Source organism: Lutra lutra, chromosome 7 (genome assembly GCF_902655055.1).
Source record: "Lutra lutra chromosome 7, mLutLut1.2, whole genome shotgun sequence".
In the NCBI taxonomy this organism is placed as follows: domain Eukaryota; kingdom Metazoa; phylum Chordata; class Mammalia; order Carnivora; family Mustelidae; genus Lutra; species Lutra lutra.
In genome coordinates, this window is record NC_062284.1 from 49073282 (window position 1) to 49096188 (window position 22907).

The window sequence follows — 22907 nt, forward strand, 5'->3', positions numbered from 1 at the left end:
AGACCCAGAGTTCTGAGAGGCAGAAGGGTCTGCGGGCAGACCCTGTCCAGAAAAGACAAGCCGGGCAGACTTCATAGGGAGAGGGGCAAGAGAAGCCCTGGGGCAGGGGATATCTGTAGCTCGAACAGCCCCTCCAGCCCCACCTTCACAGAAACATGCGGATGTTTTCCTGCCTAGGGCCCCTCCAGCCCCTTCCCACCTACAAGAGCAGCTCCAAGGGAGGCCTCCTCTGGGGCAGGCAAAGACAGCTCTCCCCAAAACTGCTCCCACCACACACAGGCTCAGACACTGAGCCAGGGCCTTCTTCAGACGGGCCGCCCCTTCCCCAGCCCTGTTCCAACAGCTCCTCCAAGCCCAGGCTGGTTAGCATCTAGCCTCTAGGGTCTATCCACTACACACACCTGGCGTAAACATTTCTTTCAGTCCCGACCACAACCCCGGGGAAAGCAGGTATTATCGTTAGTCACCCTTCTCCGGACCAGGCAGCTAAGGCTCATGGGAAACCTGCCGGGTGTTCTCCCACAGCGGAGCACAGCAGCTCAGGCCCTGCCTGCTACGCCTGCCTGCTTGGCTCTGGGTCCCCTCCTTCCTACAAAATGCCCCCTGGCCTCTCAGTCCCCTGGGGACAGAGGAAGGGTCACCTCTGGGCTTGCTCAAAAGATGCCACCAGGCACTCCAGTAGCAGCCCCATGGGGAGATCAGTACAGGTACAAGTGTGAGGAGCTGGAATGTGAGTGCGTGAGAGGGGCCAGGCCAAGGAGCAGAGCAGGGCCCCCCTGCGGCTGGAATGCCACACCCCACTTCCCTCTTTTCCTTCTTCCATTTTCCTCTTCTTTGACATGCACTCGGCTTACGTCTTCCTACCTGCTGTGAAGTTCTGCACCCTGCCTCCCTGTGGCAGTCCCTGACTGTGCTTCAGAGCCCCCTTCGAAGCAGGCTAAAAATACACGGACTGGGCACCACCCTTGGAAGCAGATTCTGAAGCTGGGTAGAGCCTGGGAATTTCTTAAAATGCTCCCCTGTCGGCTCTGATACACAGCTGGGGTTCGAGCCGCATACCCTCCTTCTCTGGTCGGTGCTCTACCTCCCCAACCCCACCAGAGACCTCACTCCATCCGTCTGTAACCCGCCCCCCCACCCAGAACATAGGAGCTGGGTTCAGCACATTCCAGCTGCTACCCAGATTCTTAACCAGCATTCACAGAACTCCCTGCATCATTCTGGAGGCTAGGCATACAGGCCGTGGCAGTGCAAGTGGGCTCCCTGCACCCTCCCTGCCTTCGCAGCCACACCATTTGGGCCTGCTGGGGAGGCCAGCAGCTAGGGACGGAGGAAGCTGGTTACATAATGGGCAATGAGTGCCTCCCTGGTATACATGCCCCTGAGGAATCCCTTTAAATGTACTATTACAGGTTCTTGCCTCAACCTCACCACCTGCTACACACACACACACACACACACACTCACTCTCCCTCTCTCATGACTTCTGAGGGAGGCAGCAGGATGCAGGTATCAAGGCCTTTTGGACACTTCTGACTGCAGAGTCCCAACACGGTGCTGCACACACGGAAACACCACGGGCCCTTCTCCAGACTTCACTCTGGCCCGCCATGCCTGCTCTTCCAGCCTGCGGCAAACCCTGCCTTATCCCTTACTCCCAGCCTGAGGACAAGAAGGAAAAAGCCTCCTCTCCCCACCAGGATCAGCCTCGGTCTGCTGCTCATGGAATCCTCTCACCTCAGGTACTTGGGAGCCTCACAAGACATCTGCAGACCTGCACAGGGGTTTGCCTTCACTGGACCCTAAGGGACAGCCTGAAAGGGGTTGGGGGGGGGGGTCTGTGCAGAGCAGACAGCAGCCAGAGGCTCAGTGGACACTCCCCTCGCTAGGGATCTCCGGCATACCGCTGCATTTCCCGTGCTTGTCAAAGAAGGGTTAAGAATGCTCTCCACCCTGACCCATCACACACCAGAGCTGGGAGGTTCTAAGCAAGGACAGAGTGCTGGGTAAAGTATGGGCATGCCTTACACAGCCCAGACCTTCATGACCAAATTAAAAATAAAACAAACCACAGATCAGAGCAGCAGTTTCCTAAGTGGATTGGCCAGCACAATCTACTGGCCTGCAGGAAGAAAATATTAGGACATTTAAATATATTTGGATGTCTACTTCTGAGGTTTACTTTCTTCTTTTTGATGTTATGTTTTATACCGTACATATGCCCACATGGGGTATGTGAACAATCCATGAACTAACAGGTAGATAAACTAGGGCTGAGGTTCAAATTCTTCCCACTAGGGCTGTAAAAACCAGAAACATCTGAGGACCACAGGGCATGAAGAAAGTGTGAACCAACCCAGAGGCAGGAGCTCACTCACCCAAGGGGAGAGAGGGGTGTGGGAGTGGTGGGGGTAATGAAGCCTACATTGTTCCCGATGCTTTGTTTCAGGGGCTTGAGCTTGGCTTTCCAGACAGAGGGCAATGACAATGACAAGAACACGTAAGCTCCCTGGTCTTTTCATTCAACCAGAATTTCTAGAATGCCCACCATGTGCCAAGGGCAGTGCTGTGCTGAGGGTACACCGGTGACGTGTACCAAAAATGGGGCCTTCAAATCATGCGGCTACACAGGGGGACAGAAATGCTCATGAAAACACTCACATTCAAGAATGTATAATTACCAACTGAAGCACTGTGAAGGAAATTTCTGTAAGAGTTTCATAACAAAAGAACCAGACCCAGAGCTGAGGAGGGAGCGTGAGGGAGCTGGTAGAGACAATTAGATGCTAAGTTGGTGACAGTGGTGGCAGTTATGGCCTGGAGTAGTTTTGTGGGAATAAAGGCCAGAGCCGTGGGAAGGTGGTGAGGGAAAAGATGAGAGCACGCCACAGCCAGTCCACACGGGACCTCAGTAAGGTCTCAGTAAGGCTCTTGGACCATCTCCCAAGAGCACTGTGTGTCTGAAACACAGCGACACGATTACATCTGTGTTTGGTTCTCACCATGCTGGCTGTACATGGCTCAAGGGGGCTGCTGATGTAGGGACATCAGCTGGCAGGCAGGAGAGGATGGTATTTCGAATAGACAGGACTTGGGACAAACAGAAGATCATCGGTGCCATCTGCGGGAGCACAGAGGTGACCGAAGACAAGGGATCTTTCTGGACACTGAGGTGGAGACATCAGGTAGGTCCTATGCTGAGCCAGGAGTTCGGGGCTGGGAGGCCCGTATCAGATTGCAGGGAGGGCACAGTCCCTTCCGCTGTCAGTGCGAGAGAATGCAGACCGAGAGTGCCCATGGCCCAGGCTTCATGGCCACACAGAGGAGGGACCCACAAAGGACCCCAGAAACAAGGAGTAGCCAGAGCTGTAGGAGATGTACTGGAGAAAGAGGAGAGCAGGAGGAAATGGTCCTCAGGAAGGTCGAGGTGCAGACACTACTGAGGAATCATGTAAGGAAAGACTGTCTGTCTAGAGCTGTTTAGGAAGCCAACCGGAGGGGGAGGGCTAAGGTGTCGGAGAAGTGAGGGCATGGAGAAGGTGGTTCTAGACAATTCAGGAAGTCTGACTATAAAAGGGAAGAGAGAACTAGGCAGCAGCTACGGTGACACGGTAGAATCAAGCCAGGTTTTCTGTTTGCTCTGAGATGGGAGAAACCTCTTAAGCCTCAGAGGGACCAAAGCAGAGGAGTGACTCAGGGGCCCAGGATGCAGAAGGGAAATGAGCAGCACGAGCAGACCAGACCCTGAGGGGGGCGAAGATGGGCACGGATTCCAGACGCTGCTTGGGCATTTCTTCAGAAGCCAGGTGTGGATCATTTGTGAGAGGGGAGGGGGTGGCCAAGAGGGCAAGGGGACAGGGTCAGAGGGCAGTCTAGGGAGGGGGTATGACACGGCTGCCCTGGACTGTGAGCAAAGGCACAGTCAGGGAGAGGGTGGGCAGCAGGTGACCTTACCGTCTTTAGCATCTGCATGGGATCCCGTGCTGGGGCTGCTCAGCGGGATGGAGATGCTACAGCCATACCCACATCTAGAAACAACACATTTACTATTCAACTGCTTGTGAGGAAAAAGACTTCTGCCAAGTTAGAATTTCTAGCTTCTATCCTCCTTTCTTACTGAAACAAATGTGACTTTTTTATATAATGTGTCTGTTGTTAACGTGTGTGTGTGTGTGTGTGTGTGTGTGTGTGTGTGTGTGTGTGTGTTTTAAGTGAATGCCGACGATGGTGCTCCAGCGGAAGCAACCATAATACCAATAATGGGTATGGTTCACTGAGCACTTACTGCGTGGTGGGTACTATTCTACCATCCCTTTACAGAGAGATGAGAAGTGCCATGGCTCAAAGTGGGAGAGACAGGAAGCACCACCCAGGTAGTCTGGGTGGAAGCAGGAGCCAAAGGCACTCTCCTCTCTATCCCTAACAGCCTCTCCTCCGTGCTGGGAAATGTCGGAGCCAGTGGGCAACCTGCACAGGGTGTGGCACACAGAGGACAGACAGTGACCGGCGGTGAGTGTGCAGAGAAGGGGGGGCATGTTTGGCTGGGGACCCTCGGGCATAACCAGGAACCTTGGAAAGCGTCCACCTGAGGGTAGGAATTTAGGGTAAGGATTCCTTAATGCCATGTGAAGGTTTGGAGTGGCAAAGAGCTAGAGTGAATCCAAAGGGCCACGTTTGAAAACATGGGGACCCAGGGACGAGCTGGCTTAAAAGCAGGAAAAATCACTATTGACCTTAGGTGGAGGGATTTCACAAAGCTACAAATGGCCTTCTCTCGTTCTCCCAAATCAAACCACAAGATGTTTGAGTGTGAAGGAAGCTTAATATTCATCTTTTAATGCTTCTCAAATAATCACAAGCAATACGATCAATTTGTGGGTCAAAGCCAGAACAGGGTTTTTTTGTTGTTTTTGTTTTTTTAATGAACAGAAGTGTTTTCCATGGAGTAAGGAAGCATCTTGTCATTGTTTTGTGTAACCTATAAGTATATACACACTGGGTAGTGGTGTGAAACATAGTTTTATGTTAGGATCAGAGTTGGAAAGCCACCCATCTAATTCAATACTCCCATTTTAGAGCAGAGGAAACAGAGGCCCCAAGAAGCCAGCAGCTTGTCCAAGTTAGTTAACAGCAAAACTGAGAACAGCACACAAGTCTCTAATAGTCCTCTGCTAATTTCCTCCCCAAACCGGAATCTCCACACACAAACATCTCTGGGAAAGACAGCTGTGACTTTAATCCACATTAGGATAAGTGATAGTGGAATAAGTAAGCTGATCTTGTAGATCTGCTGCCTAGAGCGAGTTCTGGTAAAGAAGATAGGTGAGCACACCAGGGCAGCTGAGGGGCTGACACAAAATAGATCGGAGCGAAAACACAGGGGTTGCAGGGTGCGGCTCAGTGGGCACAAGCCAGGGCCTGATGTGGCAGAACAAAGATATTTTATCTTGTTTACATACTTTGTATGGACAAATATCATCAGGACAACTGGTTCTATGGAAGGAGGCTGTTTTCCTGTCCGGGCAGGTGGCCCAGGGCCATGGGTGCTTTGCTCATCTTGTTTCAACCAATTTTATTAAATGACAAGTTCTGAATAACAGATGCCTTCGCAATTCTCCATCCCTGCCAGACTCCATCTCTCTAATGAAAACATCATTGTTGGGTATTTATCATTTGTACAATTGTATTTCAAGGTAACAGAAGATTACAGATTCCAAGTCAGGTCCCTGTTTCTCTGTATTTGTGAGAAGAAGGCAGTGGTGATGGGGGAACTGATGGTGTGTACTTCCTGAGAGACCAGACAACTAACAAGTGCAGGGGGTGGGCAGGTCAAAATGGGGTGGGGAGGCACGGTAGCACCCATCTAGAAGGGAGTGGCCCCCTCTGGACACCAGAGTAATGAGCCTCCTCTTCCTGTCATAATTCAGGCCAAACAACTGGGGCAAGTTCATTCGACCAGGGCTCATCACCACTCAGCAATAAGCTCTGTGCTCCTCTCCCAAGCGACTACACCAAGGTAGAGAGGGCAGGTACAGTGCTGAGATGTCTGAGGAGTATTCTATGTATACAATACCCATAAAGGGTCACCCACAGCCCCAAGTTTCTTATTTCAATGGGGTATCATTAATTTGGACTGAAGCTCCGGGATGACCAGTCCCCATAGTTCAGGTAGGTGCCTGTATTACAAATACAAAAGACTGTGAAATCTAGAGGAAGTCACCTTGAAAGGCTGGGGGGTACACGCCCGGCCAAGACAGGGAACTGGGTCTACAGCCCGCTGCTTTTAAGTACAGGTCGGAGCTGTGGACCCCAGAGCTGGGACTCTTCCCCTTAGATTTATCTCCTCCTCCCCCTGGTCTGGCCAATCTTACTTCTATTCCCTCTGCTCATTAGCTCAAGAACCAGAGGCTAGAGGTAGAAAGGGCTCTGAAACTCAAAGCCACTTTGTTGCTGGTATGTTCCCCAGGAAACATGCATGGTGGGAGAGCAGCAGGGCAGAACCAGAGACTGCAGGATTATCTGTGGCTTTCAATGATCTGTGTTCTGAGGGTCTGATGTCAGCCATGGAGGACACAGCTGCTGCACCTTCTGCAGGCCCCAAAGCCCTAAGAAGCCATGTGAAATTTAAGAGTAACCATTTAAGTACAAGATATGCAAAAACCTTCTGAAATACTTGGGAGTATGCAAGCTGAGGAATTTTAGTTGGTTACACAAAATTACTTCTAGACAGAAGTGGCGCTCAGTTCTAAAATGGTAACAAGGCCAATTTCCACTAGGCATCAACTAGTTAAAGGGCACACAAAAAAGAACTTGGAAAGACTCCTAACGCACCACCCAAATGAATGGCTTGCCACATTTTCATTAAAAAATTTAAGAATTAAAACACACACACACACACACACACACACACACACACACACACACAAAACAAGAAAAAAACCTAGATCCCGAACCCACCACCCCACAAACAAGGATCACCAAGCTTTCTCTATAAAAGGCGAGACAATAAACTTTATCTAGAGACAAAACTAACAATACTACATAGGCACTTTTATAATGACAAAAAACAAAATTTCCACAATTCTTTTATTGACAAAATTCAAGATCTATAATGAATACAATTTGGGGAGCACCTGGGTAGCTCAGTCGTTAAGCGTCTGCTTTCGGCTCAGGTCATGAAACCCGGGTCCTAGGATCCAGCCCCGCATTGGGCTCCCTGCTCAGTGGGAAGTCTGCTTTTCCCTCTCCCACTCCCCTTGCTTGTGTTCCCTCTCTCACTGTCTTTATTTCAAATAAATAAAATCTTAAAAAAAAAAAAAAAGAATACAATTTGGGGTGGTGGAAGGGTTATAACTACCTAACAAGACAATTCTTTTGGGGGGATAACATTTCACTTAACTGAGATTCAAAGTTAAGTGTTCTACATCAAATTGACTGCAATGTTTCTATGTACAGATTATTCTTAGTTCATGATACAGAAACAGGCAGCTTACCCTGAATTTGACGACCCTTGTGGGATCTGCATTTTACACACTCCCCTGGTGATTCTGTCGAGGAGCCATGTTTGGGACCTAATGGACTATACAACACTCCAAGTCCCTACTGTCCAAGGAAAGGGGCCCCTAGCTTAATGGTGGGATGAGAACTCAACTCTGAAGCCTACTGTGACCACCCTCGCAGCATGGAGGATGTCAGCCGGCTCTGCCGACCCCTAATGAGTTGTTAAAGGAGAATTAAAGGAGATATCTGTGAGCTGTTATTATTATACTACATCTTAGGTACAGAGGCCATGCCAATTCTCTTCAGTTTTCTGGCTGGAGACGATGACAAACAGAAATGGGAAATGTATTACATGCAAAATCCCACACAAACCACTGCCGAAGAGTCTTCTCTTTACCCACAATGTATCTCCCAACACCTAAAAGGACAGACTTATTTCAGAGTAAACAGATGTGATGTTCTAAACCAAACTCAGAAAGTGTACGGCTTCCCCTCTATCAGAGCCCCCGGTCCTGACCATCCATCTCAGTATCTTCAACCAGGAGGCCATCCCGGGTTCATGTTGGCACCTTCAATGACAGGAAACTCAATCTCTCTTACGGGGGCACTGTTTTAAATGCAGAGAAGAAAAAGCTCTTCCTCTCAATGTCTGACCAAAAAGAGTGCTTCACAGGAGAGAACGGAGACTAAGAGTTCTGATAAGTTCTCTATGCCTCAGTTTCCCTATGTATAATGTGAGAATAATAATAGTACCTACCTCACAGTGCTGGTATGTGGACTAGATTAACTGATCTGTCTAATCCACTTAGAACTCTGCCAGGCACAGTGTGGGGCTGTGTGAGCATTCACTATTATTACTGTTGTTGTTGTCCAGAGCCAGAGAGAAGCTCAAAGTGTGTGCCTTGTGGCATCCGAGTTCTCTCTCCAGTAACTATCACATACTGAGTACCGGAGGGCCAGATCGTTACTCATTAAACCAGATCACCATTCCCCTTTTACAGGTGAGGAACTAAAGTTCAAAGAGGAGGTTAACTTATTCTACCTCTTTGTAGTAGTCAGAATTCCAACTCAGGTCCCTGGGAGCTCCAAAACCCAGCTTCGCCATGGAGCCCCCAGACTCAAACTACCACCAGCAGCAATCCACTAACAAAACAACCGACCATGACCATACTGAGCTGGAGCTCAGTTTTCTGCCTGGGGATCCCTGGTTGGCTGCATAAACTGGAGTTAATATCAGGCTACATGAACCCAATCAGGCAGTAATTCAGTCTGGAAAACATCATGCGACGTATTCCAAAGGTCAAAGTTAAAACCTGGCTTCCTGGGCAGCCTTTGCCGGGCACTGCCATCAAAGCCAGTCTCGTGCAGACACCAGACTTTAACCAGTGAGGTGCTTAACCAGCACTGACATCGGCTCTTTAAAATAAAAAGTCCCGGAGAGAAGCCAGAGACGTGACGCAGAAAGGCGGCCGGGAGAAAGACATCACTTACTTTTTAAAAAAGCAAACCTTATTCCTTATTCCCTTCTCTTTTCGGTTTAGGGTTACGTTCACTACCATAACCTGCCTTCCCCAAAGCAAAAAATAAAAGGGGGAGGGGCAGAGGAAGATGGGGGGGGGGGGCTCCCCTAGCTGCAGGACGCTGCAACACCCACCTGAAACCCGGAGCGCGACCTACCTTCCCGGAGAGCCCAGCCCCGGAGGGCGTTTCCCCCAACACACCGACAACTCGTCCCTCCCGGGTAAGCGGCTGCTGTCCTTGGCTCCAGTTAGGGCCGCTAGAGTCCCGCGCGCGCCCCCCTCCCGAAAAAGAAACCTCATGTTTAATTTCTCCCCCAACCTTCCTATCAGTTCCTCCGAAGGAGCAAAGACCGGGGCGACTAGTGCGTCTTTAGGGCCACATTTAACTACGACTAAAACGCCAGCGGGAGGAAGGGCGAAACACTGGCGAGCAAAGGGGCGGGGGGGAGACAGGGAGCGCGACGGGGGGTGGCGGGGGAGCACTTGCGGGGAGGATCGTCGCCCTCCCGGGGCGACCGCCGCGGCGACGCTCCAGCAGAGCCTCAGGCCGTTGTCGCAGGGAGGGAGACCCCCTAGGGGCCCAGAGCACAACCGGGGGTCCCCGGAGCCGGCTTCCCCTGCTGCCTCCACGTCCGGGGCCGTCGGGGCGATGGCGCAAGACTCTGCACCCCCCCCACCCCCAGCGACAACAGCCACGGTGACAAAATGGCAGCCCGGCGCCCGGCAGTCGTGCCACAGGCGAGCAGGGCCCCTGCCCCCTAATAACGCCTCGGCGCCCTTCGGGCTCGGCCTCCGGCGGGCCTGGCCTTCATGAAAATATAATAACAAAACACCTCAAGCTCCGAAGCAGCTGAGGAAGCCAAGAGGCCCGCCCCCGGTCGGCCGGGCGCGCCCGTGCCCGGCCCGCGCGCGCGAGGCCCGGTCACCCAGGCGCCAGCCCGCCCGCCCGCCGGCCCGCGCCCCGCGCCGCATGGAGCCCGGCGCCCGCACTCGCAGCCCCGCGCTCGGCGCCGGCCGCGCCATGGGGGAGGGGCGGGGCGGGCCGCGCGAGACCCGGGAAACATGGCTGCTCGTCCTATTTCGGCGTCTCGGCGTGGCCACCAGCCCCCGGATCCGAGTTGGGAGAGGCTCCGAAGGTGGGTGTGAGGGGGCCCGGGGTGGGGGGGGGGGGGAAGTGCAGCGGGGAGGGGCGCAGGGGGCGCTCTCCGAGAGCTATTTGTCTTAAGAACGGTTAAAAAAAATAGTTCCTCCTCCCCCACCCCTTTTGTCCCTCATTAGCTAGCTTTCTCTCTCCCCCCTCCACCCCAAATGTGCCGAAAGTGCCCCCTCCATCCCCTCCCGCGCCCCACCCCGCCTCGAGGCAGGGGGCAGGCGAGTGGGCTGGGAGACTCGGAGGCGAGGGGGCGAAGCGTGAGAAATCGCTCCCAGTTCGGCGCGGCGCGCTCCCCTCCCCCAGCACACACTCGGGGAAGTTTAAAGAGCCGGTTCGACCCGCTTTCGATCTCGCTCCCAGTTGGCCAGCCGGGTGGCTGGGGTTGGCGGTGCGAACCGCGCCTCCACACCCACCCGCCACGACCCCGGCCCCCTACTGCGTGCCCTTCCCCCTCCGCACGGGGGGCTTCCGGAAAGTACGCGGGAAGACCGCGGCTCCAGCCCCCTCCCCCATCACCACACCCAGCCCCCAAATCCTCTGGCTCGGGGTCTAAACCGGGATGAAACCGGCCAGAGAAAGGCAGACCGCCGGCAAATTGTTCGCGGAAACTCCTGCCTTCTCGGCGGGCACCCCCTCCCCTCGCTCCGCCACCCCCTCCCCGCCCTGCGCGCCATAAGGCACTGCACGTCTATAGTCCACAGCTGCGTTATGATGGGGGGGGGGACCACAAAAAGGATCTTGTTTTCAAAAGTCTCACTCAGGTTTGGGGGAGGAACTAGAGAAAAGAGGAAGCAAGGCCTGCCTTCGCCAGGGATTCGGTTTTTAACGGGCTGAAGGGGCGACAGGTCAGCGCACAGCGCTCCCCAAACTCCCAACTCTGGAACCCTGGCCACCGAGGCTGAAGGAGAGGTCCTCCTGCCCGCGCCGCCCTGGTCTCCGGAGGGGCCCGGAGAGGAGCCGGCCAGGGTCTCCGCCCCAGAGCCGCCAACTCGCATAAAACACTGTTTGAAAGCGAGAGGGAGACAGAAATACAAACGAGCGTTCGAGTAACCCACCCTCACCTTCCCCCTCCTTGGGGGTGGGCTTTCGCCTAAGCCTCCCAGTTCCCATCCGTGTAAGTTTCCTCCGGCCGTACTCCCGCCGCTGCCCAATCAATAACGGCGTCCAGAAGGCAAACTCCCATCCCGGAGCTGCGTGTTTCCTATGCCCGCATAAATCTGGACCCAGCCAGTACCCACCACGGGCACCAGGTCTGGGCAGCTCGCGTCCTGACAAAGTTTCCCGTGCCCATGTATGAACCAGGCGCCGAATGGCTGCCGAGGAGCCCACCCTGGAGAAAGATTGGCCGGGGGGCCGTAAGGGCTTAAAGGTTGGCACCTTAGCGAGGCCGGAAGGAGCAGGGGTGAGGGGGGACCGGGACGTAGCCTTTGGGTAACTTGCAATAGCGATCGCTCGAGGTGGGGAGGCGCGGGGATTATCTGTGCCTTTGCACGTTCGAAAATCCCTCCCCCCTTCCAATTTATCTCCCTTCGCTAGGAAAGGAAGAAACATCAGCATCTGGCCCGAAGGTGGGGTGGAAAGAGTGAGGGAGAAAGAGGAGGAGAGGAAGGGAGGCAGAGAAAGGGAGGGAGGGAGAGAAAGGGCGCGTTCACGAACACTACAAAGTTACAAATATGGCTCCCCCGTCTCTCGCCTCATCACTGCAAAGAAATGAAGACGCACTTTAAACTCGAGCCATTCCCAACTCCACTGCAGCCCCCTCCCCACGCGCTCTCCCCGGGGGCCTCGGCCCACATTTATCAGAAACTAAACCGGACTCGCGAAGCCCAAAACTTATTGTGTGTGTGCGAGCGAGAGAGAGAGAGAGAGAGAAAGGGAGGGGGGAGGCGCCGGAGGGGGGCGGAAGGGGGGATTCATTTATAAAATATAAAACCCCCTTTTTTTTGTTGTTAAATCCAGGAGGCAGCCCCCCTCCTCCTCCCTCGTTAATCTTCCCCCCCAGACCGAGTCAAGGGAGCAGCGAGCTCAGATGGTTATTTTGCCTCATTCTCTCCGACCCAAACGCGTGCGCCCGCTGGCCCCCGGTGGGTGCACACTCGCACGCACACTCTCGCACCCACACTCGCACACGCGGGAGCACACGCACAGGTAGTCACACACCAAGGGCAGCGGCGGCGGCAGCCGGAACATGCTTGGATGGCATTGCAACCCCCCAACCTTGCAATTCATTTGCAGTCCGACCACCAAACCCACACCTCCCAGGAGCCCCCCCTCAAAAAAAAGTGCCTCCCCCCAACGCACACACACACACAAAGTAGGAGAATGGACCGACAGAGATATTTTTGGCAAATGCTCACATCAGAGGGCGTCCTGTTCCGCAGCTCTAAATGAATCCGTTTGTCCATGTCCATCTCTCGCGCTCTCTCTCTGCAGAGGCTCCCGCGCCGGCGGAATTCAATCAATAAACCCCGAACCCACGGCCGCGCGTTTTAGGACTTTGAAGGCTCAACCAGCTCCGCTCGGTTCTCGAGCCCCCAGCACCCGCGGCGCACACTAACCTGATCACGGAGGAGGCGGGACCTGCGGTCCGGCGGATGAGCGGCAACAGCTGAAGCCAATCGCTGCCGAGGGTCTCCGGGCAACAGCCAATGGTGGCGGCGGCGGGGGGGGAAGGGACCAATGGGCGGGCTGCGCAGCCGGCCAGGGAGGCTCAGCCATTTGGTTGTGGTGCCGGAGACGGACCCCTTTAGATTTCGGGGCGGCTGAGGAGCGCGGCGGCTGCTTGGTGGCTGAGCTAGGGGGGTGGGCAGAATGGCGGGGGAAGGGAAGGTGACTGCGCCTGGAGGGCCGAGCCGCTCGGCCTCGCCAGCCCGCCGCCGCCTCAGCGTTTGGCCGGGGGCGGGGCCGCAGGTGCGTTACTCGAGGGGGAGGGGCGCGGCCGGAGGGGTCGGGGTCGGGGGACCTCACCCGACCGAGGGTTTCGTGGAGCCGCCCTGGGCCTGCCCGCGTCGCTGGACCGGGCTGGCTAAAGAGGTGGACGGCGCGAGGTCCGGGGCGGCCCGGCGGGCGACGGGGTGGATGAAAGGCCTGGAAAGAGGGGGAGGGGTCAAGGGTGCAGTGGGGGGAGGGCCTGGTCATTTTCTGGGTCCGGCGGGCAGAGCTGGTAGAGCGTGGCTGCTGCCCTCCACTTCTCTGGGTACCCACCCCGGGGCTGCGGCTCACTGTCCGCGCGCCCCTTCGCCTTGTCCTCGTCCAGCCGCGGCCATCGCCGCCCCCCTAATAAACAAATAAATGAAAGCAAGATGCGTCCACCTTTGGATGACTTTCCTCGCGGTTCTTGACCCCTCTCCACGGAGGGGCATTTCAGTTTGCTGTCATATCAGGTCAGCCTGGAAGGAGCGATCACCAGGAGGCATCCAGGATCTTGTTCAGTCAATAAATGAATGAAGACCATGGATTAAGGATTGTTGCTGAATATATTGAATATTAAAAAGTGAAAACGGAAGGTGCTAATAACTCCTGGTTTTCTGGACCAAACATAATTTATGGGCTTTGTAGATCTAGTGAAAGAAAACGGCGCACAGTTTATTCTAATCGTCCACCTGAATCATTTGGTTCAATTTGGGTTGCCAAAGAGTCTCTATTTGGAGCACTTTCTCCAGGTTTTACGGTTTGCTTGCTTTGGGTTTGGGTTTTTTGTTTTCATCACATTAGTTGTAAGACCTAAAAGCCTTTACTCCCACTGGGTTACCCACTTCTTATGGCCAGGCCTTGGACCTTGTCATTCACTAAGCTCGCTGCCTGTGGCTGTTAATAAATCGTGGGGATTGTTGTCAACAAGGACAGATACATCTTTACGCTTCCACACAACTGTTTTTCAGTGCTTATAGTTTTACAGGTCTACACTCTTCCTTATACACTCCATGGTGGTTTTGGTGGGGGGATACATTGTGTTTATTTTTCAGGCACATGGGTTCAAGGGAGAGATAAACCAGTATGTATGTTGCAAATCTGAAGTATTGTTACATAACACCAATACAGTTTCTTTCTTGAGCATATAAAGTTTAGGAGGAAATAGAAAGTGACAGAATGTAAACAAAACGCACATACAGAATGCTCACACTGGGGAAGAAACTGTAGTAACTTTAATACTGTAACCTGATGGATTATAAACATAAAATCCTACAGCTAAGCATTTTACTCTGCAAATTTTTGTTTCAGATAAAATGATCAGTGGAATTTGAAATGTGATAATGTTTACTCTGAGTAACTGGGAAATGCAAAATAAAAATGGAAAGTCATTGTTTTATTTCATCTGGATATAAATAGTATAATGTATTTGACTTGTTGACTTAGCTGACATTTGTCTCCCTCAGTTTTGTTAATCTTACTGAACTCAATTTTTTGTAGTTGGAATTCATTTATTTTTAAATTGTATTGGCTTTGTTACAGAACACACAGGGAGCCCGCATTACCTCTCTTTGCCAGAGTCATTTGTTATTTCTGGATATAGCATTTAAGGTTATTCTGAAACAGAGCTCTTCGTCACACACACATTAAGTCGATATGATGTGTAGAAGCTATGTGACATAGGAGTACTGAAGTTTACATTGTCTTTGATGGTAAATACTCATCCTCAATATGAATTTTTAACCACAATTAAGTTCACAGTGCTAGCAATGTGATATAGAACAGTGGCTTTCCAAAGGAGTAATCCTTTAAAAGCCAGCCAATCAAATGCGGAGATGCTCCTGATCCAGCTCTGCTAGCAGAAGCGAGTAGCTCACCTAATGCAGATTGAAGAAGATGACTTGGAAGCCCGAATCCCCATTAAAGAGAGTGTACAGAAACAAATTCAAGCTGGAACTGAAAAAACTATGGCTTGATCACTCAGTCCAAAACATTAAACTTAAGAGTGTTTGTAGAAGCATCTTTTATACATTTTGATGACAGATTTTGTATTGGTGTTAGAAAGTTGAAAGAAGGCTTCACTAGATTCCAATCTTACAGAAGTTGAAATATCCAAAAAGTATATATAACCAATTGAATACTCAACTTTTCATCTTTCCAAAGTGCTTTAAAAGAAGAGATTTCCTCCTACTTTTACAAATAGAGTTGTTTGTAGTTTATTTCTAAGAAATGTTTATTGATTTTGACTTTTTCTTATCAAAAGGAAGTGGGAATTTAACTCTGCTAAAGCTTTGCCCCATGATACTTGACCAAATGTTTAAAAAAAAAAAAAAAAAACCAACTGCTCTTATATTTATTTTGCAGAGTTGTTTCTTAAATTACATTTCATTGCATATTATAGTAGAAATAAATGCTCTGAATGGTTCTGAGTATCAGAAGATAGAGTAAGAAAAGCCCATTTGACAATGGGAGTTAGCTTACAGAAGTATTTGCAGTCTGTAACTTCAAGAGCTGGATTGGATTCACACTGAGAGGAATAAATGAGATACAATTCAAAGGCTTGAGCCCATAGGGAGAAAGATAGCCTTCAAGTAAGGAAAGCTCTCTTCCTGCCTTCCAGAATATTTTCCTTCAAGAACCATTCCAAACAAATGAGTATCCTATTTTGTTCTCTAAGAGGTATGAGCAATAGGTGTCTTAGCTTCTTGATATGTGTTGCAAAGTACTGTTTATAAACAACCCACAGTCATGCTGCTACCACTTAAGCTCTTCACCCTTGTTTGGTCTCCAAAGATGGACACCCTCTAGTTAGCATTCCCTTTCCGAGTTGAGCTAATGTATTCACAGTTCAACTTTTTGTTCTTCAGCTTGAATCACATACATTGGAACCTGGCCATAGTACTTTTTCACCTACATCATGGTTCTGCTGCCTGGACCCCAAAAGACAATGCAATGGAAAGTCTCCAGCTTAATTATGTTCTCTTTTGTCTTTCTATATAAATAGCTTTAGAAATGTAGATTATTCTTTGGAAATCCATGGTAACAAATGTGAAGACTACTGCATTTTGATGTGAATAGCAAAGGAATGTTGAGGTCCAGGATCTAAAAAGTTAACTATTAATTCATTTGCTTAATAAAGCAATGAGTGGTTTTATTTATTTAATTTTTAATTATTGAAGTTACCTTTTCAGTGGGTTGTACATGGAGAAAAAGCACTGTTAGATGAAAGCAGTCATTTTATGTGACTTTTAAAACTATTAGTAAAAATCTTAAAACCAGCTAAAGATAGTTTATTTTGAAAAGGAGGGAAAACCCCAAAACCGACAGCTATCACCTGCACACTAGTGTGGAAATCACTAGAAATTTTTTTAATCTGATTCTTAAACATACTTATTGAAGATAATTTGGGGGTAGAGAAAGTTTGATTACCATTCACCAAGAAGAAAACTAGAGCTAGAAGCTCATATTTCTAGAATTAAAATACAACTATAAAGGAAAAAAAACATGCCTTAAAGGCAAATAATGGAATGAGAAGCCATTAGAACAAGACTGGTTAAAGGCAAGCTAGGCTGAAAAAAACAGAAATGCAATTAATTTAGAACCTACTCATTTTTTAAATCTACCTGTAGTTGAAGTTTGCCGCTGAAGAAAAAGGTACTAAAGTCTATTAAGACATAAGAGGTAGAAAACAGATTTTCTAAGAACTTTTCATATATTTACTATTTGCAAGTAGTATTTCTAATTTAAAACATACATAGCAATACTGTCCTCTTTGATTATGTACTTTATGGCAGCAGTTATTTATATATATAAGTAATGATTTTAAAATACAAATCCTACAACTCTTCTCAATTAGAGATCAATTGCATGCATTCTGAGAAATGAGTAATTTTTAAGTGAATTTCTAGTTGAAATTGTGGTCCTCAGGAGAGTTTACCTATATCCTAAATTTTCCCTGGAAATCCTGAATCCTAGCAACTTGAATATAAAAATGATGCCTTGGTTTGCACATGACCAAACAAAGGGGGCCATGTTAGGTGTTTGAGGACTTTTATCCAGGAGAGGAACACTGGTCCTCTGCTGGATTAGTTCTGTCCCAAGGATGTACCTGAAATCATTTTGTATGCCTTCACTTCTACGTATATTTACTCAAAGGAAGCTTGAGTAAGTGTGACAAATATGAGCTGGACCAACTCCTCATGTTTGTGTTTATGTTCATACGGAGATGCAATGCTACAGGTGAGGCTGAATAGCAGGAAAATGACAGGCATGTTGATTACAGTGTCATAGCATTTCTTATAGTAGCTAAAGAAAGAATCTGTTCATATGCTCAGGAAAAAGTTGGGGAGACTGCACCAGAAAATGTTTGTCTTTTCTTTTCTTTTCTTTTCTTTTCTTTTCTTTTCTTTTCTTTTCTTTTCTTTTCTTTTCTTTTCTTTTCTTTTCTTCTTTCTTTCTTTCTTTCTTTCTTTCTTTCTTTCTTTCTTTCTTTCTTTTTAAGATTTTATTTATTTATTTGTCAGAAAGAGAGAGCACAAGCAGGGGGTAGCAGCAGGCAGAGGGAGAAGCAGGCTTCCCACTGAGCAAGGAGCCAGATAGGGACTCCATCCTAGGACCCTGGGATCATGACCTGAGTGGAAGGCAGACGCTTAACAAACTGAGCCACTCAGGCATCCTTGCACCAGAAAGTGTTTCAAAAAATTTTTACAAAGTTGCTCTGTGGGTGATAGGGTTACAGTGTTTTTTTGCTTATATTTTCTAAGTTTTTCAGTTGCTAATTTTTGCAATAAGATAAAGTTATCTTTAATGGAAATATAAGTATAGCAGATTTGGGGGATGTTTGTGCTAGCTGGAATTCTTGGTTGCAGACAACAGAAATCTTCCCTGGCCAGTGCAAGCAGAAAGCAATTTCATATAAGGCTATCACAGAATCTAAGAAGAATAAGGTCCTGGAAAAGAGCCGGAAACAGGGGAAGCTGGGCAGTGTTCCTTTTGCAGTCCCCAGAGGAACACCTTCCCCTCAGAAGTCATCTCTAAACTGTGCACTGCACCCCTCCATTGCTGCAAGTGATCTCTCAGGGGCTTCCATTTTTGTGTAACTCCTTCAAGGTTCAAAGCCCTTGGCAGGAACATTTGCAGATGTCCCAGCTGTCAGGGAAAAAGATTATCTATCCTCTTTAGTTTCTACAATGGGATGTGTGACCCTGCCTCCTATCTATTTCAGGACTCTGCCCAAAGAGTATTCTGATGTGCCGGGACCAAAAGTAAAATCCACTGAAATGTTCTGATTGAACAATACTGTGAAGGTTTCCTAATGCTCCAAATTACCCCTGTCTTAGCCTCACTCTGGCTCTCTACTACTTACCAGGAAAAGACTCCCTATGGTCTGAGTGTTTGCAACTCTCCCCGCCCACCTCTCCACCCTCCTCCACACACTCCCCACCCCCACCCCAAATTCACATTTTGAACTCTTAACCCCCAAGGTGATGGTATTATCAGGAGGGGCCTCCTAATAGAGATGACTAGGTCACAAGGCTGGACCTTCAGGATGGAGATTTGTGGCTTTATTAAAGAGGACCCACAGAGCTCCCTCGTTCTTCTACCATGTGAGGATAGAGCGAAACTATCCAACTCAGAAGAGGGGGGCACCTGATCTCAGACTTTTAGCTCCAGAACTCTGAAAAATAAACGTTTTGTTTTGTTTTTAAACCACCCAATCTGGTATTTTGTCCTAGCAGCCCAATCAGACAAGACTGCATCATCTACCTAGGATCAACCTAAAACAGAGCTAATGTCTGAAATCCTTAATTTCCTTTCAAGTGCTTCCCTCTCCAAATCCTAGGCCATAATAAACAATATATTATTGTTCCTGTCAATGAAATACTTAACAAAACAGAACTGATCATAGCTTTAAGACTTCGAGAAGAAGGATCTCCAGTAGAGAGATTTGATTTTAAGTCACAAGCAGTTAGTCCCGAGGAATACGCTAAAGAGAGGAACAATCTATTATCAAATAATCTTAAATTTCATGAATAAAATCCAGATCTCTGGCTACCAACCGATAAAAGATCTTGAGTAGTGATGTATTTATTACTGCTGATGGGTTTCCATCTGCCACTCTGAGCACACATTCAGGCTCAAGTGCAGGACGAAGCTGAAGTGGATGAGATTTGTTGTAAAAATTTATTGGGAGTAGGCAAGTGGTCACAGGCTAAGTAAGGGATCATAAAAGGATGCAGTCACTTTAAGGACAATTTTGGAGAAAAAATGCTGATGCTGAAAGAAATGTCAAAACCACAAACACATCAAAGAGGCCCATATTCCTGGGAACAGAGAGGAAGGTCGTAAAGGATCTGCTTATAGAAAACATATTAATCCTGGGGTACTGTCCTTTTGCCTCTTGGACACCCCCACCCCCCGTCATCTCAGGTCACTTAGCTCAGATTGCTTTTCAGCTAGAAAAAGCAAATGATAGCCTCGCGAGGACTCAACAATGTTACCGGGATTCAACTGTTTTCACATTTGATTTTTATAACTACTAAAGCATAGCTTAACTGTTATATGAATAGAAGTTCCCTACGAATGGCAATCCCTTCTCTCCAGAGATGCAGTGCTAAATATTCTGTTCATTCTCACACAACAGGCAGGTTCTCCATGACCAACTGTTTTTTTTGTTGTTGTTTGTTTTGTTTTGTTTTGTTATTCATTCATTCATTCATTCATTTATTTATGTATTTATTTATTTATTTTAGAGAGAGAAAGAGAGAGAGCATGAGCAGGGAGAGGGGCAGAGGGAGAAACAGATTCCCTGCTGAGGAGGGAGCTCCACATGGGGCTCGATCCCAGGACCCCAGGATCATGACCTGAGCTGAAGACAGACGCTTAACTGACTGAGCCACCCAGGCCCCCCTGTTTTAGTTATTTAAATTAACTTTTACTCAGGTGATTTAATGCAAATCGTGGCAGACTACTAATAATTGAACAAAATCTATTTCCTCTTCTTCCTGGACACAAAGCTGGACTGTGCTTTCCAGCTGCCCTTGTAGTTAGATCTGGCCATATGACTGAGTTTGAGGTTCCTAGAAGTGACCTTTGCCCCTCTGAGGCCTTAAATCTTCAATGCATTGGCCCACTGAGCTGAGTGCAACAGAGGATCTTAGAAGCCCGTGCTGTTCTCAGAAGGTGGAAACCTGTCTCCAGCATGGGTCTCTAAGGAGAACCTGGCTACCAGGCTATTCACTTGCTAATCTAGAGATAAATTGTGACCAGATGGAAACTTCCATGGTGCTGCCCCATTACCTTTTTGATCTATTTATTACCTCAGCCTATGACAACTCATTCACCAATAAAGTTGGTTTTCAGTCTTAGTTTCTATCCATTTAGGATTTTGTAGATAGGGTGAATTATAAATTTCTAATATTTATTATTCTATTTGCAGTATATCCTTGAATTATAGGTTCTCAGAAGCATCATAAAACAAACATAAAGGAATAATGTTTAAGTAGCAAGGACTCAATGAAGAAAAGATACTTTTCAGAGAGTCTATATAAATGACATGCAAATATTTCTCTTTCCCCCACATTTAGGGCTTGGTTCATAGTAAGTGTAAATAAACGTCTATCGTCTCATCAATAAAGGAGCCTCCCTCCGAGCTCCAGACTGACATTTCCATTGCCCATGGGACAGTTCCAAACAGCTCTCCTCAGAAACATCCACACAACATCCCCCAAACTAATCTTCCCTGTCAGCCTCTGCCTGTTCTGCCTCCGCAAAACAGCGTTATGCTCCTCACTCTCCCATTTTTATCAGTGGCACCCTTGGAATTGTCCTCTGTTGACTCACATAGCCAAACAGTTGCCTCGTCTTCTAAGTTTTTTTCCCAAATATTGCTGCTCCTTCAGCCCTTTCTCTGCTCTAAGAGTGCTCCAATCTCCCTCATATCCACATTGACCCAAAGTGACAGTAGTTCTCAGGCTTCTGGTTTTTTTCACCAATAACATTTCAAAAAAAATTTTTTTTTAAGGACAACTAGGATCACCAGTTTTTACTTTTGCCAGATAATCAATCAATCTATCTATCTATCTATCTATCTATCTAGAGATATCACATTTTCTTTATCCATTCACCGTTGATGGCCACTTTAAGTTGTTTCATGCCTTGGCTAATGTAAATAATGATGCAATGAACATGGGTATTTGTCATTTATTTATTTATTTATAGACTATTTTAAAAATGGTAATGTAGGGGCGCCTGATCCGGGTCGGGCTCCACACCCAGGGAGTCTGCTTGTCCTCCTCCCTCTGGCCCTCTCCCTGCTCATGCCCGCTCACTCTCCCTCTCAAATAAATAAATAAAATCTTTTAAAAAAATGGTAATGTAGACCCCTGGGGATAAAAATATATGTTTATAAAAAATAAAATTTAAAAATGGTAATGTAGAGAGGACTCATATTCAGAATATAGGGGTGTCATTTCATTACATATATTTTAATTTTTTTGCAAATTCACTACAGTTTCCAGACTTCCTACTCAAGTAGTTGGAAACTCTTCTGTGAACCAGCACTTGCCTAGATGTCCTGATATCCTCTTGTGGACAGATGAATGTTTCCAAGCTCCAGTCATAGTGCTCCTATGACCAGTAACGGCCCTCCCAGTTCCTGGTCGCCTACACCTCCCAGCCCTGGAGGTAAACTCCAGCAAGGCACACACCATACTACCTTCCCATTGCTACTCTAATTTCCAGAAATTTGGACCTTCTGCTCTTCCTTTCTTTTCTATCTTTGACAATATGTTTCGCCCAGCTTACATGTTCTTTTTTTTTTCCCCACCAGCCAAAATTCTACCCAAAATTTAAGACCAGATTTGATGCCAGTGCTTTCATGAAACATTTTATGATGCACCCAAACAAACAAGATCTTTTCTCTCCTTGAACTTCCATAACACTATACAGGGCAACAGGGGCCAATGTTTCCAGGTGCTATTTTTTTACCCCTCCCACAATAAATCCTTGAAGATAAGAATAATGTTTAACATGCTTTTGTTGCCACTGCCTTATTTGAACATTGAATATTCAATATACATTTAATGACTAATTAAATGTTTGAACATAGTGGGCACCCTATTTTTAAAAAGTCCCTTTGACACATTTAAATAACTTTAATTTTCAGTGTCAAGTAAATAGCAATAGGGTATAGGGGAAACAGGGATTGCTAAGTATCTTCTTTGTTCTTTCCAACATGAGAGAAACAAAAATAAATCCTTGTTTCTATGACCATAACACAGAAGCTTTCCTACTATAAAAATTTTATTTTAGACTTCTACCCCGGAATTGTCTTGTCTTTTATTTTAGGTTCCTACCCAGGATTGAATTGTCTTACAGGCAATTTGTAAGGAAGATGGGAATTACAGAGCTCACTAATTCTAATTTTGTGTCTATGCCAGTTTTAGAGAGGGTACACAACTTTCGTTCCTTTGGGTTTTGCATTCATCAAAAAGGAAGAAGGAACGAGATGATAAAGCTCAAAGACCTGAATGCATAAAAGTCCTAAAAGAAAGCACAGGGCATAAACTCCTTGACATTGGTCTTGGCGATGATTTTTTTGGATTTGACACCAAAAGCAAAGCCAACGATAGCAAAAATAAACAAGTGGGATTACATCAAACTAAAAAGCTTCTGTGTATCAGAGGAAACCATCATCAAAATGAAAGGTGCCTACAAAATGGGAGAAAATATTTGTAAATCATATATCTAAGAAGGGGATAATATCCCAAATATATAAAGAACACATTCAACTCAGTATCAATCCAAGGAAAAAATGGGCAGAG

At 47.8% G+C, this 22907-nt stretch overlaps 1 protein-coding gene and 1 long non-coding RNA gene across 2 annotated transcripts in view; one reads left to right on the forward strand and one right to left on the reverse strand.

Annotated features, from left to right (window-relative positions):
* The window catches only part of ANP32A (acidic nuclear phosphoprotein 32 family member A), a 37801-nt gene extending 25066 nt beyond the window's left edge, over positions 1-12735 (reverse strand). Inside the window, exon 1 of the mRNA XM_047736384.1 lies at positions 12531-12735. Within this exon, the coding sequence (XP_047592340.1) occupies positions 12531-12584 (54 nt within the window). The 5' untranslated portion in view covers positions 12585-12735. The remainder of the gene's footprint in view (positions 1-12530) is intronic.
* On the forward strand, positions 9254-13628 carry LOC125104102 (uncharacterized). The gene is made up of 2 exons (XR_007128588.1): positions 9254-10156; positions 12607-13628. It is a non-coding gene; the product is annotated as an uncharacterized LOC125104102 (long non-coding RNA).
* The last annotated feature ends 9279 nt before the right edge of the window (positions 13629-22907 follow it).